This window comes from Aotus nancymaae, unplaced genomic scaffold (genome assembly GCF_030222135.1).
Source record: "Aotus nancymaae isolate 86718 unplaced genomic scaffold, 86718_ANA_hifiasm-v0.15.2.pri h1tg000028l, whole genome shotgun sequence".
Taxonomy (NCBI): Eukaryota; Metazoa; Chordata; class Mammalia; order Primates; family Aotidae; genus Aotus; species Aotus nancymaae.
This window is the reverse complement of record NW_026988441.1, coordinates 40,998,145-41,019,460: the sequence shown is the minus strand read 5'-3', so window position 1 is coordinate 41,019,460 and position 21,316 is coordinate 40,998,145. Positions and strand designations below refer to the sequence as shown.

The 21,316-nt window shown below is 54.1% G+C and overlaps 2 protein-coding genes across 3 annotated transcripts in view; both read left to right on the top strand.

Moving 5' to 3' along the window:
• Window positions 1–9,859, top strand: part of GNA15 (G protein subunit alpha 15) — a 31,925-nt gene extending 22,066 nt beyond the window's left edge. For both annotated transcript variants that reach the window (XM_012436412.3, XM_012436414.2), the window contains exons 6-7: window positions 2,863–3,016; window positions 8,904–9,859. In XM_012436412.3, coding sequence (XP_012291835.1) covers window positions 2,863–3,016; window positions 8,904–9,130 — 381 coding nt within the window. In that variant the 3' untranslated portion in view covers window positions 9,131–9,859. The remainder of the gene's footprint in view (window positions 1–2,862; window positions 3,017–8,903) is intronic.
• Window positions 9,860–18,009: 8,150 nt separating this feature from the next.
• On the top strand, window positions 18,010–19,595 carry S1PR4 (sphingosine-1-phosphate receptor 4). The gene has a single exon (XM_012436404.2). The coding sequence runs from the start codon at window positions 18,034–18,036 to the stop codon at window positions 19,186–19,188; it is 1,155 nt and encodes a 384-aa protein (XP_012291827.1). The 5' UTR covers window positions 18,010–18,033; the 3' UTR covers window positions 19,189–19,595.
• Window positions 19,596–21,316: the final 1,721 nt, after the last annotated feature.

Below are 21,316 nucleotides of genomic sequence, written 5' to 3'. Positions count from 1 at the left end.
CCAGACAGTTTGGGGACCTGAGGGTCAGATGATATAATTTTGACTTTCAGACTGAATTAGACAGAATGCATTTTAGGTCACCCTGATACTGCTTGTCCTCTGGTCTAGCCACACGAAACGGACTTATTTCCCAGGGCTTTCGTAAGAAAGCTGCACAGACCAGACAGCTTCAACAACAGATATTTATTCTCCACAGTTCCAGAGACCAGGAGTCAGACAGGGATGTGTAGACAGGGCTGGGTCCACCTCAGAATCTGTCCCAAGCCTCTCCTGGGTCCTGGTGGTGGCCGGTGATCCTTGGTGATCCTTACTTGTAGAGGGGTCACCCCGATCTCTGCCTCCACCTCACACACACCATCCTTTCTGTGTGCACGTCTGTATGTAAATTTCCTCGTTTTTATTTGGAGACAGAGTCTTGCTCAGGCTGGAGTTCAGTGGTGTGATCATAGCTCACTGCAGCCTCAAACTCCTGGACTCAAGCAATCCTCTCACCTCAGCCTTCTGAGTAGCTGGGACTACAGGTGCGTGCCACCATGCCCGGTTAATTTAAAAAACTTTTTGTAGAGATGGGGTGTCACTATATTGTCCAGGCTGGTCTCGAACTCCTGGGCTCAAGTGATCCTCCCGCCTCGGGCTCCCAAAGTGTTGGGACAACAGGCACGAGCCACTGTGCCTTTTTGCTTTTTTGAGACAGAATCTCAGTCTGTCGCCCAGGCTGGAGTGCAGTAGGGGATCTCGGCTCACTGCAACCTCCACCGTTCTGAGGTTCCTCCACCAAATTGCTCCAGGTTCAAGCAATGTTCCTGCCTCAGCCTCCTGAGTAGCTTGGATTACAGACGTGTGCCAGCACGCCCAGCTAATTTTTTTTTTTTTTTTGAGATGGAGTTTCGCTCTTATTGCCCAGGCTGGAGTACAATGGCGCATTCTCGGCTCACCGCAACCTCCGCCTCCTGGGTTCAAGCGATTCTCCTGTCTCAGCCTCCCAAGTTGCTGGGACTACAGGCATGTGCCACCATGTCTGGCTAATTTTTTGTATTTTTAGTAGAGACGGGGTTTCACCATGTTGGCCAGGATGGTCTCGATCTCTTCACCTTGTGATCCACCCGCCTTGGCCTCCCAAAGTGCTGGGATTACAGGTGTGATAATTTTTTTTTAATAGTTGGTAGAGACAGGGTTTCACCATATTGGCCAGGCTGGTCTCGAACTCCTGACCTTGTGATCTGCCCGCCTCGGCCTCCCAAAGTGCTGGGATTACAGGTGTGAGTCACCGGGCCTGGCCAGTATCCAGTTTTTCATAAGGATGCTAGGTGTCTGGGATCGGGGTCCTCTGTACTGTGGTACGACCTCATCTGGGTGAATTCCCCATGTGATGACCCTGTTTCCAAAGAAGTTCACATGCCAAGGTCGTAGGGGTTTAGGACTTGAATGTATGAATTTTTGGAAAACATGATGTGCCCATAACACAAGGCATTTGAGACTTTTTCTTTTGAGACGGAGTCTTGCTCTGTTACCCCGGCTGGAGTGCAGTGGTGCAATCTCGGCTCACTGCAACCTCTGCCTCCTGGGTTCAAGCCATCCTCCTGCCTCAGCCTCCTGAGTAGCTGGGATGACAGGTGCTTGCTACCATGCCAGGCTAATTTGTTTTGTATTTTTAATAGAGACGGGGTTTCACCGTGTTGGCCAGGCTGGTCTCGAACTCCAGACCTCATGTGACCTGCCTGCCTTGACCTCCCAAAGTGCTGGAATTACAGGCATGAGCTACTTTGCTAGGACTTTTTTTTTTTTTTTTTTTTAATGAGTCTCACTCTGTCACCCAGGCTGGAGTGTAGTCGTGCCATCTCAGCTCAGTGCAACCTCAGCCCCCTGGGTTCCAGCGAATCTCCTGCCTCAGCCTCCCGAGTAGCTGGGACTATAGGCATGAGCCACCACGCCCAGCTAATTTTTGTATTTTTAGGAGAAGAGGTTTTACCATGTTGGCCAGGCTGGTCTCCAACTCCTGACCTTAAGTGATCCGCCTGTCTTGGCCTCCGAAAATGCTGGGATTACAGGCATGAGCCACCACACCTTCACTCCCTCCTCTTCTTTTTTTTTGAGACAGAGTTTTGCTCTTGTTGCCCAAACTGGAGTGCAATGTCATGATCTGGGCTGACTGCAACCTCTGCCTCCTGGATTCAAGCGATTCTCCTGCCTCAGCCTCCCAAGTAGCTGGGATTATAGGCGTGAGCCACCAGGCCCGGCTAATTTTTGTATTTTCAGTAGAGAGGAGGTTTCACAATTTTGGCTAGGCTGGTTTCGAACTCCTGACCTCAGGTGATCCACCTGCCTCAGCTTCCTAAAGTGCTGGGATTACAGGTGTGAGCCACCGTGCCCGGCCAGGTCTGCTCCTTCTTATAAAGACACCAGTCACAGACTTGGATGCCCACCTTATTCTCACCTGAACGACCTCTTCAAAGACCCTACCTCCGGGCCAGGTGCGGTAGTTCATGCCTGTAATCTTAGGACACTGGGAGGCCAGAAGTTCAAGACTCTCTCTTCAGATAATGTCACACTCTGAAGTTCTGGGTGGACGTGAATTTTGGGAGGACACCCTTTAAACCAGAACAGGCACAAAACCATGTCACGCACACCCAGAAAACCATGTCACGCACACCCAGAAAACCATGTCACGCACACCCAGAAAACCATGTCACGCACACCCAGGCAGCTGTCCACGAAGAGACGGGCACACCCCGCTCAGCCCCAGCCAGGCAGGTAGGGGTGAGCCACACCCCTGGACGGTAGCCAACAGCCCCCCTCCACGTGGGAGGGTTTCCTGTCCGAGCTGCTGGCTGAAGCAACAAGCCGCTTCTGCCCCCAACACAGAACCGCATGAAGGAGAGCCTTGCCCTGTTTGGTACCATCCTGGAGCTACCCTGGTTCAAGAGCACATCCGTCATCCTCTTCCTCAACAAAACCGACATCCTGGAGGAGAAAATCCCCACCTCCCACCTGGCTACCTACTTCCCCAGTTTCCAGGGTAAGTAGTTCTAGAACTTTCTATACCCTTCGCCTCCCAGGAGCAGCCCCGAAGAGAGATGTGAATCCAGGCTCTACTTCCACCCACCTCAGCCTCCCAAAGTATTGGGATTACAGGCGTGAGCCACCGTGCCTGGCCTGAATGTTTTTTTAATCTTTCATAGTCATCTCATCTATACCTAATTGGATAGAAATTTCTATTTTTTAATCCATTTTTTTCTTTTATTTTTAAAAGCAGAGCCTTGAACAGTCTTTCCAAAGCACACAGCTTTGTTTTTGTAAATATAAGGACCTCCTTTCATGTGACACTTATAGCTATAGGTTTGCATAATCCTTCTTCTAATTGCATATTAATCAAGACACATACAAGTGGGATAGACAGGTTTGGGAACAAACTCTCAGTACATCCAGAGAGTCAAAAGGCCAGGGCAACTGCAGAGAAACACCATCAAGTATTGGGCACCTCTTAGTCTATTTTACCAAGGGGAGGCAAAGTTGTGAGGTTAATCCAGGGACCTATGTGGGGACAGTGTATATTTACTAGCATTTTCCCCGGAACACCACTGTGAGGATAAAGCGTGGTGGGAGAAGTATCCTGCTTAGCTATTGTTGGAAACATGCTTGGTGCCACAAAGAAAAATCAGCACTGAGACAAAGGATCTCTCAGCAAGGCAATCTCTACTTTCTGCAGAAAGGGTGCCCTCGTCAGCCATCTTGACATGAGAGTACAACAAACAAAGAAAAAGCAACATATTTATCCTTTACACAGGGGCCGTCCTTACTGCCGTGTCTGATCTCCGTCGGCTGGAGCCAGACCTCACAATCTAAACTAAAACCTCATTGGCTAACAACTTAAAACTTTTCTAGGGCCGGGCACAGTGGCTCAAGCCTATAATCCCAGCACTTTGGGAGGCCGAGGCGGGTGGATCACGAGGTCAAGAGATCAAGACCATCCTGGTCAACACGGTGAAACCCCGTCTCTACTAATACCAAAAAAAAAATTAGCTGGGCATGGTGGCGCGTGCCTGTAATCCCAGCTACTCAGGAGGCTGAGGCAGGAGAATTGCCTGAACCCAGGAGGCGGAGGTTGCGGTGAGCCGAGATCGCGCCATTGCACTCCAGCCTGGGTAACGAGCGAAACTCCGTCTCAAAAAAAAAAAAAAAAAACTTTTCTAAACAGGTAAAAGCAATGGAGAACAAAAAGGAAGTCCAAATAAGGAATGGGCATAGGCTGTGAGCTTGGACATGCCTGTGAGCACGTCCAGCACAGGTATCTTGGTTAAAGGACAAGGACATAGAATGTACTACGTGCCCGTGAGCACATCTAACAGCTACATAACATAGGGCTTGACAAAGAGTCACTAGTAGAAAGCAAGAAGGCTTTGCAGAAAGTCTTTCAAAGAGACTATTATTTCTAACATTTATTATGATAATCGTAATTATTATTATCCTTTATCAAGAAAGGAAACTTTGCAGAGGAAGTTTCCTACTTCCCACAGATACTGCCGAGAAACAAACCATCCCGAAACTTCGTGACTTAAACTGGCCGTTTTCCTTTGCATATGACTTTGTGGGTCAGGAATTTGAAAAGGGTTGAGCTGGGTAACTAAGCTCATCTTTCATCCATGTGGCATCAGCTGGGCTGCCTGGGATTGGAGATACACTTCCAAGATGGCTTCTTCTCCCACATGTCTGGTGCCTGGGTGCTCCTGGCCTCTCTTTCTGTCTCTCCCTGCCTCTCTCTCCCATCTCATCTCTCTCTCCTCCCCTTTATTCCAGTCTCTCTATCTCTCTCTCTCCCTTTTCCACCTCCTCTGTTCTCTCTTCTGTCCATTTGGTGCCTCATAATCCATGGCCTCCTCATATGGTTTGAGCTTACTCACAATATGGCTGCCTCAGGGTAGCCAGACTTCAGCCCAGGTGGAAGCTACTTCTCATGATAGCCTCAGAAATGTCAGCTGGTACCTCTGCCACATTCTGTTTATGAAGCACACCATTCGTATCAGCCTGGATTCAAAAGAAAGAGGCTCCACCTCTTGATGGAGGAATGACACGTGTACACAGGGAGGGAAGGAAGTGACAGCAGCCATCTTGGAGATAAGCTGCCTTCATTAACTGGGGATGCCGTAACAAAGTGCCACAAACTGAGCTGCTTAAAACCACGGAAAACAATGGTTCAGGAGGCCAGAAGTCCACAGATAAGGTGCTGGCAGGGTTGGTTCCTTCTGGAGGCTCTGAGGGAAAATCCATTCCATGCTTCTCTCTCAGCCTGTGATGGTGGCCAACAGTCCTTGGCTTGTGGACCTATCACTCCCATCTCTGCCTCCGTGTTCACATGGTTGGCTTCTCACAATGTCTTTGTGTCCTCTCGTGTTCTTAGAAGGCCACCAATCATTGTTTAGAGCCCATACTTTGTATGACCTTAATTAATTAATTTATTTATTTTTGAGACAAGGTATCGCTCTGTTGCCCAGGCTGGAGTGAGGTGACGTGATCACAGCAGTTCACTGCAGCCTTGACCTCAGCCTCCTGAGTAGCTGGGACTACAGGCACGCACCACCACATCTGGCTCATTTTTGTATATTTCTGTAGAGCTGGGGTTTTGCCATGTGGCCCAGGCTGATCTGGAACTCCTGGGCCCAAGCACACATCTGTCATCCACCTGCCCTGGCCTCCCAGAGGGTTAGAATTATGGGCATGAGCCATCATGCCTGGCCATGACCTAATTTAACTTAACTAATTACATCTGCAAAGATCCGATTTCTTTTTTCTTCTTTTTTTTTTTTGAGAGTCAGTCTTGCTCTTTTGCCAGGCTGGAGTGCAGTGGCACGATCTTGGCTCACTGCAACCTCTGCCTCCTGGGTTCAAGTGATTCCCCTGCCTCAGCCTCCTGAGTAGCTGGGATTACAGGCATGAGCCACCACACCTGGCTAATTTTTTGTATTTTAGTAGAGACGGGGTTTCACCAAGGCCAGGATGGTCTCTATCTCCTGACCCCGTGATTGCCTCAGACTCCCAAAGTGCTGGGATCACAGGTGTGAGCCAACCACACCTGGCCAAAGATATTTCTTTTCTTTTCTTTTCTTTTGAGACAGAGTCTCAGTTTGTCGTCCAGGTTGGAGTGCAGTAGTGTGATCTTGGCTCACTGCAACCTCCACCTTCTGGGTTCAAGTGATTCTCCTGCCTCAGCCTCCCGAGTAGCTGGGATTACAGGTGCATGCCACCACACTCATCTAATTTTTGTATTTTTAGCAGAGATGGGGGTTTCACCATGTTGGTCAGGCTGGTCTCAAACTCCTGACTTTGTGATCTGCCCACCTCAGCCTCCCAAAGTGCTGGGATTACAGGCATAAGCCACTGCGCTAGGCCCAAAGATCTCATTTCTAAATAAAGCCATATTCAGAGGTTTTGGGTGGACATGAATTTTGGGGAACACCGTTCACCTCAATATACAAGCAGCTATAGTAGATGAAGTCCTTAGTACATGCTCAACACCAGGTCCACAGCCAGCAAACATAAGCTTTGGAGAAGTCACCAGGGTTTGACCCCTGGTCTTGTCATGTCTCAGAGCTCATGAGGCCAATTTTGGCCAATCGTGCCCACAAGACTCAGGGTCTGGGAGATAGAGGTCAAGTTGTTCCAGGATGGTGGCCTGGACAGCCCCTCTTCCCTGCTGAGCAGGCCTGGGAATCAGATTGTAGCTTAGAGAATTTGGGAACAGGATAAGGTGGATATTTTTTCATTCAAGTCAAAGGGAACCTCCCATGACTCCTCCTTGCCTCCCAGCACAAGTGGCTGGAGCACCCTTTGCTGACTCTCAGCCCTTCCCTCCTCTGTACTAAATAATATTTGGGATGATAATAATAAACCGAGGCTGGGCGCGGTGGCTCACGCCTGTAATCCTAGTGCTTGGGGAGGCCAAGGTGGGTGGATCACCTGAGATCAGGAGTTCAAGACCAGCCTGGCCATCATGATGAAACCCCCATCTTTAAAAAAAGCCCATAATAATAATAATAATAATAAACCAAACTTTGGGAGGCTGAGGTGGGCAGATCACTAGAGGTCAGCAGTTCAAGACCAGCCTGGCCAACATGGCAAAACCCCATCTCTACTAAAAATATAAAAATTAGCTGGGCATGGTGATGGGGGCCTGTGATCCCAGTTACTCGGGAGGCTGAGGCAGGAGAATCACTTGAACCCGGGAGGTGGAGGTTGCAGTGGGCCAAGATCATGCCACTGCACTCCAGCCTGGGTGAAAGAGCGAGTCTCTGTCTCAAAGCAATAATAATAATAATAATAAATCAGTAACAACAGCTAACACATCTACCGCACTGGTGGAAGCACTCTACATAGCCTGTTTCATCTTCATGTTAAAACACCATGCAGGGCCAGGCACAGTGGCTCATGCCTGTAATCCCAGCACTTTGGGAGGCTGAGGCAGGGGGATCATTTGAGGTCAGGAGTTTGAGACCAGCCTGGCCAACATGGCAAAACCTCATCTCTACTAAAAACACAAAAATTAGCTGAGTGTGGTGGTGGGTGCCTGTAATCCCAACTACTTGGGAAGCTGAGGCAGGAGAATCACTTGCACCTGGGAGGTGAGGTTGCCATGAGCCGAGACCGTGCCATTGCACTGCAGCCTGGGTGACAGAGCAGGTCTCCATCTCAAAAACAAACAAAAACAAAACAAACAGCTACATGGCAGACTGATTCATCTAGCTGTTATAGAGATGGGGAAACTGAGGCACAGAGTGATGCGGTCTCTTGACAAGTCACACAACCAGTTAGCGGCACAGACAGGGTTTGAGTCCAGGCTGTCCAGACCCAGAGCCAGAACCTCCGCACTTAACCGTTCTACTACGACCCTGTCCTTCTGAAACTATGTTGATAGGTTAAAATCATCACGTCTTCTGTTTATTAAGCACTGAACCTTCTACAAAATGTTACATCCTCGAGACAACTCTGTGAGGCCCAAGACTGTTCTGATCCCCATTTTACAAATGAGGAAACTGAGGCTCAGAGAGGTTGCAGGGATTAAAATACTATTTTAGATAACCCACTAGGGAGACAGTAGCAGAGCCAAGTCTAGGGCTCCGAAACTCATAATTCACGTTGTGCTTTCAGTACACAGGCATTGAGCACTGTGACGTGGCTTATCAGAGCAGCCACCGAGGCTGACTTCAGGGACTCCCTTCCCCTTCTTTGGCCTTGGGTCCCCCAGCTGCACATTCCTGGGATATGTCTCTGCAGTCTTCCAACTCCATCGGCTGCAAAGCCAAGACAGAGTTTCTGGTTTTGTTTGTTTGTTTGTTTGCTTTTTCTGGAGACGGAGTCTTGCTCTGTAGCCCAGGATGGAGTGCGGTGGCACAATCTCGGCTGGCTGCAACCTCTGCCTCCTGGGTTCAAGCAATTCTCCCACCTCAGCCTCCCGAGTAGCTAGGATTACAGGCGCCTGCCACCACGCCCCGCTAATTTTTTGTATTTTAGTAGAGACGGGGTTTCACCGTGTTGCCCAGGCTGGTCTCAAACTCCTGACCTCGTGATGCACCCGCCTCCGCCTCCGCAAGTGTTGAGATTACAGGCGTGAGCAACTGCGCCTGGCAGAGCGTCTCTCTTTAACACAGTTCTGCCCAAAGCCCCAGAGCTGGGTCTCATTGGTCCATTTCAGGTCACATGACTCTTGTGAGACCCTCTCCTGCGCTCCCATTGGCAGGGCCTGAGTCATGTGACCAGCTAGGGCCACAAAAGATGGCGTCAATGCACAGAAGAATGACCACCGCGATCCGTGGGGCCCTTTCAGCCCTGGTTACGGGGAAGAGGGTCTCCAGAGGCTCCCTAGGTCCAAAGAGGGAAGGTCCTGACCCCCTTCCCGCACTCTGTTTCCCCAGGCCCCAAGCAGGACGCGGAGGCAGCCAAGAGGTTCATCCTGGACATGTACACGAGGATGTACGCCGGCTGCGCGGACGGCCCCGAGGGCAGCAAGAGGGACGCGCGTTCCCGACGCCTCTTCAGCCACTACACATGTGCCACGGACACGCAGAACATCCGCAAGGTCTTCAAGGATGTGCGGGACTCGGTGCTCGCCCGCTACCTGGACGAGATCAACTTGCTGTGACCCAGGCCCCACCTGAGGCAGGCGGCACCGGCGGGCGGGTGGGAGGAGGGAGCGGCTGCAGGGGACCCCCAGTGTCCCTGGTCTATCTCTCCAGCCTCAGCCCACACGCGAGTGAGTCCGGGGATGGAAAGCCCGCTGTCGGCCGCTCTCTTCTCGGCCTCTCACCAGGACGGCCCCTCCAGGGTACTCCTGCCCTTGCTTGACTCAGTTTACCTCCTTTGAAAGGGAAGGAGCAAAACGGCCATTTGGGATGCCAGGGTGGATGAAAAGGTGAAGAAACCGGGGGATTGAGGACTTGGGTGGGTGGGCATCTCTCAGGAGCCCCATCTCCGGGCATGTCACTTCCTGGGCAGGGGTCCGGGACCCTCTGTGGGTGACGCACATCCTGGGATGGGGCGAGTAGGGCCTTCTGGCGCCTTTTTGCGTGGACTCTGGCGCGCTCTAGTGGACAGGACAAGGAACGCCTTCCCGGAGCCCGGGGACTCGGGGAGTGCAGGGACTTCCCTTTGCAAGGGGTTAACAGACCGCTGGAAAACACTGTCAGAGCTTCGAGGCTCACAGCGTGTCCTGCCCCGGTTTGCAGACGAGGGAAATCGCGGCGCAGAAGCATCCCCCTATCCTTCGCAGGCTGGGGGCTGGATGTGCCGCATCTTAACCTTTTGTATTTATTCCCTCACCTTCTGCAGGCCTCGTGCGGGGTGGAGGACATTAAAATTTTCTTAGAGGCTGTGTCGCTAGTGTCCTGTTTATCCCCTCTGCATTCCCTTCTCGGGTTACCTGTCCCAGGGGGCAGTGGTTACCGTTGGGGGGACCGGGGAGCAACGTGGAGTAGGAAGGAAAAAAATTTTACTTCTTGTCTACCCACCTGTCCTGAGGGTGGTACCCAGAACTGTGCAGGCTGTGAGTCCTGCAAGCCGGGATGTGGAGTCCAACCTCCCTCCCTGGCTGGGGGGACATTGGAGCAGACCCCTCCGTTGTTACTGACCCGAAATTCCAGCTGCAGCCACCTCCCAACTTTGAGAAGGCCTCTTACCATCCTCAAGGCAGTGTTCTGTGGTGTAAGCCAGAGCACCCCCATTTTACAGATGAGGAAACCGAGGCACAGAGAAATGCAATACTTTGACTAAGCTCACACACCTGGACTTCGAAGAGGCAGGAATCTGTTCCTATGTTGAACACATTTGTGATTTTTTGTTTGTTTTGGAAACAGTCTTGCTCTGTTGCCCAGGCTAGAGGGCAGTGGTGCGATCTCAGTTCACGGCAGCCTCTGCCTCCAAGGTTCAAGTGATTCTCATGCCTCAGCCTCTCGAGTAGCTGGGATTACAGGCATGTGCCACCACACCACCACACCTGGCTAATTTTTGTATTCTTTAGTAGAGACGGGGTTTCACCATGTTGGCCAGCTGGTCTTCAAACTCCTGACCTCAAGGGTTCAGCCTGCTTCAGCCTCCCAAAGTGTTGGGATTACAGGCGTGAGCCACTGTGTCCTGGCTAACTTTTCCTCTTCTTATAAAAACACTAGTCACACTGGATCGGGGTCCAGCCTGTTATCCCATCTTAACTTGATTCCATCTGCAAAAACCCTGTTTCTAAATAAGGTGCCATTCACAGATACTGGGGGTTATGACTTGACCGCAGCTTCTCAGGAGAGCCACATTTCAACCTATAAAAGGTATTTTGTAGTATAAAAATTAGCCGGGCATGGTGGTGCATGGTAGTAAAGCCTGCTAATTGAGAGGCTAAGGTATGAGAATTGCCTGTACCCGGAGGCGGAGGTTGTAGGGAGTGGAGATGGGGCCACTGCATTCCAGCTTGGGCAACAAGAGCGAAACTCCAGCTCATAACATCATCAACCCCTCCTCCATTAGCCATTATTCCTTCATATCGAATAGCCAGTGAGTGTTCAGATTTCCCCATTTGTCCTGTAAATGTCTTTAAAGAATACTTTGGGGTCCGGGCGTGGTGGCTCACGCCTGTAATCCCAGCACTTTGGGAGGCCGAGGTGGGCAGATCACAAGGTCGAGAGATTGAGACCAGCCTGGCCAACATGGAAACCCTGTCTCTACTAAAAATATAAAAATTAGCTGGGTGTGGTGGTGTGCGCCTGTAGTCCCAGCTACTTGGGAGGCTGAGGCAGGAGAATTGCTTGAACCCAGGAAGTGGAGGTTGCAGTAAGCCAAGATTGCACCACTGCACTCTGGCCTGGTGACGAAGCAAGATTCCATCTCAAAAAAAAAAAAAAAATGTTTGGGACCAGAGGAGGTAGCTCACAACTGTAATCTCAGCACTTTGGAGGCTGAGGTAGGTGAATTGCTTGAGCCCAGAAGTTTGAGATCAACCTGGGCAACATAGCAAGACTCTGTTTCTAAAAAAGATAAATTAGCTGAGTGTGGTGACTCACACCTGTATTCCTAGCTATTCAGGAGGCTGAAGCAGGAGGATCCCGTGAGCCCCGGAAGTAGAGGCTGCAGTGAGCTGAGATCACACCACTGCACTCCAGCCTGGGCAACAGAGCGAGACTCTGTCTCAAAAAAATTCTTGTTGTTTACTAATTATTTTACAAATAATTAGTAAAATAAATGTTACAAAAATTTAATACAGTTTTACAAAATAGTTTTACTAATTATTATTATTATTTTGAGTTGGAGTCACTCTCTGTAGCCCAGGCTGGAGTACAATGGGACGATCTCGGCTCACTGCAACCTCCACCTCCCCGGTTCAGGTGATTCTCCTGCCTCAGCCTCCCAAGTAGCTGGGATTGCAAGCGCCCGCCACCACGCCCGGCTAAGTTTTTTTATTTTCAGTAGAGACGGGTTTTCACCATGTTGGCCAGGCTGGTCTCAAACTCCTGACCTCAAATGATTCACCCACCTCAGCCTCCCAAAGTGCTAGGATTACACGTCTGAGCCACCATGCCCAGCCAATTATTTGTAATATAAAATTTATAATTTTTCAATAAAATTTTACAAAATAACTTTATGAATTATTTGTAAATGTTACAAAATAATTTTGCAAATTATTTAAATTTTACATATAATTTTACAAATTATTTTTTGTTGTTTTGTGATAATTTTGTAAGTATTTTACAAATTATCTGGAAAATAAATTTTACAAATTATTTTTACAAAAATAATTTGTAAAAAGATATTTTAAAAAAATATATTGGCCGGGTGCGGTGGCTCATGTCTGTAATCCCAGCACTTTGGGAGGCCAAGGAGGGCGGATCAAGAGGTCAGCAGATCGAGACTGCTCTGGCCAACACAGTGAAACCCCATCTCTACTAAAAATACAAAAATTAGCCAGGCGTGGTGTCGAGTGCCTGTAATCCCAGCTACTCGGGAGGCTGAGGCAGGAGAATCGCTTGAACCCTGAAGGTGGAGGTTGCAGTGAGCTGAGATCGCGCCACTGCACTCCAGCCTGGCGACACAGCGAGACTCTGTCTCCAAAAAAATAATAACACTAAGAAGATAATTTGTAAGAATGTGTTCTTGTTGATGTTTTGTAATAATTCGAGACTCAGGAGAGTTGCGGAAGTCCCACACAGTTCCCAAACCCCCTCCACCCAGCTTCCTCTTCCCTCTTATGTAACCCTAGGGTTCAGGCCAGGAAATGAACATCGGCCAGCATCCTATGAGCTAACCTGTGTGTCGACTTTATTAGAATGTGGCAGGTTCTCACTCCCATCTTTCTTTCCCGGGCCGGGATCCAATCCCAGACCCCATACCGCCTTGAGCGGCCTTCCCCTCCTCCGGGACGGTGCCTCAGTTTCCTTCATGACACGTTGGAGGAGTTCTGCTTGGTTATTTGTGAGCCATTCCTCAGATTGGGTTGGTGTGAGGTTTGCTGGTGACAGAAAGGGATGACAGAGCCTTCTCGGGCATCACCTGATTATCTTCATCAACACAAAATGTCTCATTCCTGGTGGTCACGCATCTTGGACATCCTTTCACCGTTGGTTCGAGTCAGGACCCAGACAAAGCCCATCATGGGTGGCACTTGGGTGACGAGTCCTTTTTTTTTTTTTTTTTTTTTTTGAGATGGAGTTTTGCTCTTGTCGCCCAGGCTGGAGTGCAGTGGTGCGATCTCTGCTCACCGCAACCTCTGCCTCCTGGGTTCAAGCGATTCTCCTGCCTCAGCCATCTGAGTAGCTGAGATTCCAGGCGCGCGCCACCACACCCAGCTGATTCTGTAATTTTTTGGTAGAGACGGGGTTTCAACATATTGGCCAGGCTGGTCTTGAACTCCTGACCTCATGATCCACCCACCTCGGCCTCCCAAAGTGCTGGGATTACAGGCGTCCCCCACGGCACCTGGCTGGGTGCTGTGTCTCTTAAGTCTGTAACTCCCAGCCTTGTCTTCTCTGCCTTGTATTTATGTGTTGAAGAAACCGGGCCAATCGTGGTGGAGTTTTCCGGCTTCCCCACTGGGCTAGCTTGTGTCCCTGGTGCTGATTTGAGTGTTTCCCGTGCTATGGGATTCTTCTGTGTTTTTTTTTGAGACAGAGTCTCACTCTGTCGCCCAGGCTGGAGTGCAGTGGCGCGATCTCAGGTCACTGCAACCTTCACCTCCCGGGATCAAGTGAGTCTCCTGCCTTAGCCTCCCAAGTAGCTGGGATTACAGGTGCCCGCCACCATGCCTGGCTAATTTTTTCTTTTTCTTTTTTTTTTTTTGAGATGAAGTCTTGCTCTGTCACCAGGCTGGATGGAGCGCAGTGGTGCAATCTCAGTTCACTGCAACCTCTGCCTCCTGGGTTTAAGCGATTCTCCTGCCTCAGCCTCCCGAGTAGCTGAGACTACAGGCTTGCGCCACCATGCCCGGCTGATTTTAGTATTTTTAATAAAGACAGGGTTTCACCATATTGGCCAGGCTGGTCTTGAACTCCTGACCGTGTGATCTGCCCACCTCAGCCTCCCAAAGTGCTGGGATTACAGGCATGAACCACTGCGCCTGGACTAATTTTTTTTATTTTTAGTAGAGATGGAGTTTCACCATCTTGGCCAGGCTGGTCTTGAACTCCTGACCTCGTGATCCACCCACCTCAGTTTCCCAAAGTGCTGGGATTACAGGCGTGAGCCACCGTGCCCGGCCTTCGGCCTTTTTTTTTTTTTAAGAGACAGGATCTGGCCCCGTTGCCCAGGCTGCAGTGCAGTAGTGGAGCAATGATGGCTCAGCACAGCCTCCACCTCTCAGGCTCAAGCGATCCTCCTGCCTCAGCATCCTGAGTAGCTAAGACCACAGCTACATGCCACCACACCCGGGTTATTTCATTTTTGTTTGTGGTAGAGACGGGGTCTTGCTGTGTTGCCCAGCCTGGGAAACTTGCAGTCACGTTCCACCCCTGCAGGGTTCTTTGTTGCATTCTCCCGGGTCATACTTACCTCTTTCTCGCCCAGCAAAGACTCTGCTTCCTAATAATATCTCTGTATTTGCTGCTTTGCTTAGTCCTGTAAGACACATGGTAGTTTCAGAATTGCTATACCCATATGTTCCCCAGTGATGAATCTGCTAAGTAAAGGTCAAACATTTTTTGCAATTATTTTTGTCTCTCTTTCTCTCTCTCCCTCTTTTTTTTTTTTTCAATTATCTCTCTCTCTCTCTCTCTCTCCAGCTCTCCCTCTTTTTTTTTTTTTAAGACGGAGTCTCTCGCCCAGGCTGGAGTGCAGTGGCACAATCTCGGCTCACTGCAACCTCCGCCTTCCGGGTTCAAGCAACTCTCCTGCCTCAGCCTCCTGAGTATCTGGGATTACAAGTAATTTTTGGCTAGCTAATTTTTGTATTTTTAGTAGAGATGGGTTTTCGCCATGTTGGCCAGGCTGGTCTTGAACTCCTGACCTCAGGTGATCCACCCACCTCGTCCTCCCGAAGTGTTGGAATTATGGGCGTGAGCCACCACATCCAGCCTCTTTTCATCTTTAGAGTGAGTGCTGTGTGCGCAAGTTCCGTGAGCTGGTTCTCTTTTCATCTCTGTGATATTCCATCTTAAAGCTGCCCTCAGCCCCCGTCTCCTGCCCTCAGCCCCCGTCTCCTGCCAGCCCGGCCCTCCCTGGGATGCCTCCACTTCTCAGGACCGATACTGTGCCCCTCATGGGACGCTTGTACCCCTCATGGGACGCCTGTACCTCTCATGGGACGCCTGTACCCCTCATGGGATGCCTGTACCCCTCATGGGACGCCTGTGCCCCTCATGGGAGGCCTGTGCCCCTCATGGGACGCCTGTACCCCTCATGGGAGGCCTGTACCCCTCATGGGACGCCTGTACCCATCATGGGACGCCTGTACCCCTCATGGGAGGCCTGTACCCCTCATGGGACTCCTGTACCCGTCATGGGAGGCCTGTGCCCCTCATGGGAGGCCTATACCCCTCATGGGATGCCTGTACCCATCATGGGAGGCCTGTACCCCTCATGGGAGGCCTGTACCCCTCATGGGACTCCTGTACCCCTCATGGGAGGCCTGTGCCCCTCATGGGAGGCCTGTGCCCCTCATGGGACGCCTGTGCCCCTCATGGGAGGCGTGTACCCCTCATGGGACACCTGTACCCCTCATGGGAGGCCTGTACCCCTCATGGGACTCCTGTACCCGTCATGGGAGGCCTGTGCCCCTCATGGGACGCCTGTACCCCTCATGGGAGGCCTGTGCCCCTCATGGGACGCCTGTACCCCTCATGGGACTCCTGTACCCGTCATGGGAGGCCTGTACCCCTCATGGGACGCCTGTACCCCTCATGGGATGCCTGTACCCCTCATGGGACGCCTGTACCCCTCATGGGAGGCGTGTACCCCTCATGGGACTCCTGTACCCGTCATGGGAGGCCTATGCCCCTCATGGGAGGCGTGTACCCCTCATGGGATGCCTGTGCCCCTCATGGGAGGCGTGTACCCCTCATGGGACGCCTGTACCCCTCATGGGAGGCCTGTGCCCCTCATGGGATGCCTGTGCCCCTCATGGGAGGCGTGTACCCCTCATGGGACGCCTGTACCCCTCATGGGAGGCGTGTGCCCCTCATGGGACGCCTGTACCCCTCATGGGAGGCCTGTGCCCCTCATGGGAGGCCTGTGCCCCTCATGGGAGGCCTGTGCCCCTCATGGGATGCCTGTGCCCCTCATGGGACTCCTGTACCCATCATGGGAGGCCTGTGCCCCTCATGGGACTCCTGTACCCGTCATGGGAGGCCTGTATCCCTCATGGGAGGCCTGTACCCCTCATGGGAGGCCTGTACCCCTCATGGGACGCCTGTATCCCTCATGGGAGGCCTGTACCCCTCATGGGACGCCTGTATCCCTCATGGGAGGCCTGAGTCCCTTATGGGACACCTGTACCTCTCATGAGAGGCCTGTACTCCTATGGGATGCCTGTACCACATGGTACACCTGTGACCCCTCCAGGACACCTGGCTGGTAGAATGAGTGCAGCTGCCCTCACCCTGAGGCTAAGGACGCCATTGTCTCAGGAAGGCTGAAGACCGCAGGCTCCTGGGGGTGAGGGCAGGTGGGGGCCCTCAGGACCCTCCTTGGTGGTCAGCGGGCCTGGCCTAGGGGTGACTGTGGGTGGGATGAGGCGCGCAGCAGGGACTTATCCTGGGTCCTGCTCACACCTCTGGTTCTGCACTATTTCCCAAACCACTCCATACCCCAAGGCCTTCTGGGTGGGGACGAGTGGGAGTCACAGACACAGGGGAGGTGGAGAGCAGAGACCCCACCCTCTGTCCATGACAGGTGATGTCCAGGCCCGACTTGCCTCAGACCCCAGGGCAAGGCTGAGCCTCCCCCTCAGACCCCAGGACAAGGCCGTGTGTCCCCTGTCAGACCTCAGGGTGGGGACATGCCTCCCCGCTCAGACCCCAGGGCAGGATGTGTCTCCTATATCGGACCCAGGGCAGGGACTTGCCTCCCCCATCAGACCCCAGGGCAAAGCTGATCCTCCCCTCAGACCCCAGGGCAGGGCCCTGTTACCCCCTCAGACCCCACAGCAGGGGCCTGCCTCCCCATTCAGACCCAAGGCAGGGTGTGTCTCTCCGCTCAGACCCGAGGGCAGGGCCTTGCCTCCCCCATCAGACCCAAGGCAGGGTGTGTCTCCCCTCTCCGACCCACAGCCACCTCACCTCAGGCTGAGTCACTGTGAGCGGGTGTCAGCAGGGCTGTGGGGGTGGGGTGAGCAAGTCCCTGCTTTTCTGCGTGCACTGCAATCCCATTGTGGGTCCAGCAGCTCCGCTCCCAGCAGGGTGAGCTCAGGGGCAGGAGAGGCAACCGTGACTCCCAGGACTGGGCGGCCCTGAGACCCTACCAGCCCGTCCCTGGGGGTCCCTCTCCCTGGAGGTGCGTGTCCTCCCGAGGGCAGAAAGTCGGCCTCAGGCCACCTCTCCGGGCCTCAGTTTCCCCTTCTGTAAAGGAGCATAATGCATCAGGCTCTATTGAGGGGGTAAAGTCTGATGAGTCCGTGCTCAAGGGCGTGCGGGCACTTGACATTTATTAAGCACCCTGCTGTGTGCTGAGCGTGCTTGGGGCACTTGGGGAGACCTCAGTGGAGCAGACGGGTCTTTGGGGGTGACGGGGCTGGCGGGGAGGAGTCGTCCCGCTGGAGAGGGGTGGCCGTCCCACGTGGGGGCCCATTGCCTGTCAGTGGCTGGCAGATCCGAGACTCCCTGCGGGTCCCGGCTTTCGAGGACAGGAAGGGGGCCGTCGGGGCAGGGGTGGGGGCCTCACAGCCAGGGCAGCCCCGAGCGTTGCCTCCGGGAGCCGGGGTGGGGGCCGACCGTTGAGGTGCCCCTCCCTGTCCTCGGCCTTACCTCCACCCTGGAGGGTACCTTGAACATAACAGGAAATTTCAAATAACAGGAAACCAAGACCAGCGAGGAGGGTGGCTCCACCCTCCCCCGGGGCCTCAGTCAGCCCCCGGGGGAGGCCATGAACGCCACGGGGACCCCGGCGGCCCCCGAGTCCTGCCAACAGCTGGCGGCCGGCGGGCACAGCCGGCTCATCGTGCTGCACTACAACCACTCGGGCCGGCTGGCCGGGCGCGGGGGGCCGGAGGACGGCGGCCTGGGGGCGCTGCGGGGGCTGTCGGTGGCCGCCGGCTGCCTGGTGGTGCTGGAGAACCTGCTGGTGCTGGCGGCCATCGCGAGCCACATGCGCTCGCGGCGCTGGGTGTACTACTGCCTGGTGAACATCACGCTGAGCGACCTGCTGACCGGCGCGGCCTACCTGGCCAACGTGCTGCTGTCGGGGGCGCGCACCTTCCGCCTGGCGCCCGTGCACTGGTTCCTGCGCGAGGGGCTGCTCTTCACCGCGCTGGCCGCGTCCACCTTCAGCCTGCTGTTCACCGCCGGGGAGCGCTTCGCCACCATGGTGCGGCCGGTGGCCGAGAGCGGGGCCACCAAGACGGGCCGCGTGTACGGCTTCATCGGCCTGTGCTGGCTGCTGGCCGCGCTGCTGGGGCTGCTGCCCTTGCTGGGCTGGAACTGCCTCTGCGCCTTCCCGCGCTGCTCCAGCCTCCTGCCCCTCTACTCCAAGCGCTACATCCTCTTCTGCCTGGTGATCTTCGCCGGCGTCCTGGCCGCCATCACGGCCCTCTACGGGGCCATCTTCCGCCTGGTGCAGGCCAGCGGGCAGAAAGCCCCTCGCCCGGCCGCCCGCCGCAAAGCCCGCCGCCTGCTCAAGACGGTGCTGATGATCCTGCTGGCCTTCCTGGTGTGCTGGGGCCCGCTCTTCGGGCTGCTGCTGGCCGACGTCTTCGGCTCCAACCTCTGGGCCCAGGAGTACCTGCGGGGCATGGACTGGATCCTGGCGCTGGCCGTCCTCAACTCGGCGGTCAACCCGGTCATCTATTCCTTCCGCAGCAGGGAGGTGTGCCGGGCGGTGCTCAGCTTCCTCTGCTGCGGGTGTCTCCGGCTGGGCGTGCGAGGGCCCGGGGATTGCCTGGCCCGGGCCGTCGAGGCTCACTCCGGAGCCTCCACCACCGACAGCTCGCTCAGGCCCAGGGACAGCTTTCGGGGCTCCCGGTCGCTGAGCTTTCGGATGCGGGAGCCCCTATCCAGCATCTCCAGCGTGCGGAGCATCTGAGCTTGCAGCCTTGTAGACGGACGGGGCAGCGGACGGGGCAGCGGACGGGGCAGCCGCCCGTGCGTGCCAGGCAGGCCCTCCCGGGGGGCAGGAAGTTGTGTACGTGAAGCCTCGCCTGCATGGGGAGCAGAGGACGGGGCAGGCCCCCCAGGCCTTCCCGGTGGCCTGTCGGGGCTTCTGACGCTGAGTGGGCTTCCTGTGGTCACCCTGGACAAGGAGGCAACCACCCCTGCTCCCCGTTGGAGCAGAGAGCACCCTGATGTCGGGGCGAGTGGGTTCCCCATGCCCCTGCTTGTGGTGATTCTGGGGAAGTCCCGGCCCCTCTCTTGGCCTCAGTAGGGCTCCCAGACTGCGAGGGGTGGGCCGTGGGGTGCGTGCCCTGGCAACATTGAAGTTCCATCATGGTACATGATGTCACAGCCTCTTATTCCCCAGTGCGTGCACGTGTGGGGGCCGCGGCTCCGGGGGGCTGTGGATCAGGGGTAACCGGGTGTCTTTTTGCTAGAGAGGACCAAGGGCCAGTGCCCTTGAGGCGTGGCTGTGAGGGTGGCATGTGTGTGTGTGTGTGGTCAACCTCTGGGCACTGCGGGAAGTGGGGGTGACAGTGACAGTTAATGCCACCTCTCCTTGTTCACTTCCCCTTTACAAATGGCAGGGCTCACACCCCGGCTCTGGCCTCTGCACCTTTTGGGGACCTAGTCTGGGGGCTGGCAGAGGCAGCGGCCTTGGCCTCCTGGCCTGGAAAATCTTCCCTCACGTCCCCTTCAGCATGAACGGCCTCAGCTTTCCCCATCTGTAAAATGGTTCAATCGCTGAAGCTGAAGGACGAGGTTGCCTGTCTGCGCCCAGCGCCACCCGCAGGGAACTGCGTGTCCCGTAAAACTTCCTGTGGAGCCGGGCGCGGTGCCGCGTGCCTGTAGTCCCAGCTACTCGGGAGGCTGAGGTGGGAGGATCGCTTGAGCCCAGGAGTTCTGGGCTGTAGTGCGCTATGCCGATCGGGTGTCTGCACTAAGTTCGGCATCAATATGGTGACCTCCCAGGGATGGGGGACCACCAGGTTGCCTAAGGAGGGGTGACCCGGCCCAGGTCGGAAACGGAGCAGGTCAAAACTCCCGTGCTGATCAGCAGTGGGATCGCGCCTGTGAATAGCCAGTGCACTCCAGCCTGGGCAACACAGCGAGACCCCATCTCTAAAAAAAGAAAAAAAAAACCAACTTTCCGTGGAGATGTTCAACTCCACCGCATTCCGTACGGGAGACGCCAGCCCCACGGGGCTACGGCGAACCCGGGAACTGAACTTGGAAGTGTAGGTTGTGTTTAATTTGAATCTGTTTATATTTCGGTAGCCCCATGGGGCGGGTGGCTGCGGTTTCGGTGCAGATGTAAACCCAGAAGCCTCTGGCACCTGCAGCTCACAGACAGCTCTCACCCTCCTCCTCCCAGGACCAAACCACCCTGCCCAGTCCAGTGTCTGGACAGAGAGAGTCAGAATCCACCCCGCCCGCCGCCTGGGCTCAGGCAGCTCTGCCTCACGTCATTTTTCTCCACTGTGTGATGGATGCGGTGTGGAGGGGCCATTTACCCACTAACACAGCAGCCGTGAGCCAGGCGTGGCTATTGAAAATTCATGGAAATTGCCGGGCGTGGTGGCTCACGCCTGTGGTCCCAGCACTTTGGGAGGCCGAGGAGGGTGGATCACCTGAGGTCAGGAGTTCAAGACCAGCCTGACCAACATGGAGAAATGCCATCTCTACTAAAAATACAAAAATTAGCCAAGTGTGGTGTCGCATGCCTGTAGTCCCAGCTACTCGGGATGCTGACAGGAGAATCGCTTGAACCCAGGAGGCAGAGGTGGCGGTGAGCTCATGCCACTGCCCTCCAGCCTGGGTGACAGAGCAAGACTCCTTCTCAAAAAAAAAAAAAAAAAAAAAAGAGAGAGAGAGAGAGACAGGGTCTTCCTATGTTGCCCAGGCTGGTCTCAATCTTCTGGGTTCAAGTAATCCTCCTGCCTCAGCCTCCCAAAGTGTTGGGGCTACAGGCATGAGCTACTGTGACCGGCCACTTCACCAGTGTGTCCCAAACACCCCTCCGCCTGCTTGATGAGTGGGGTACTTACCTGCTCCTGATT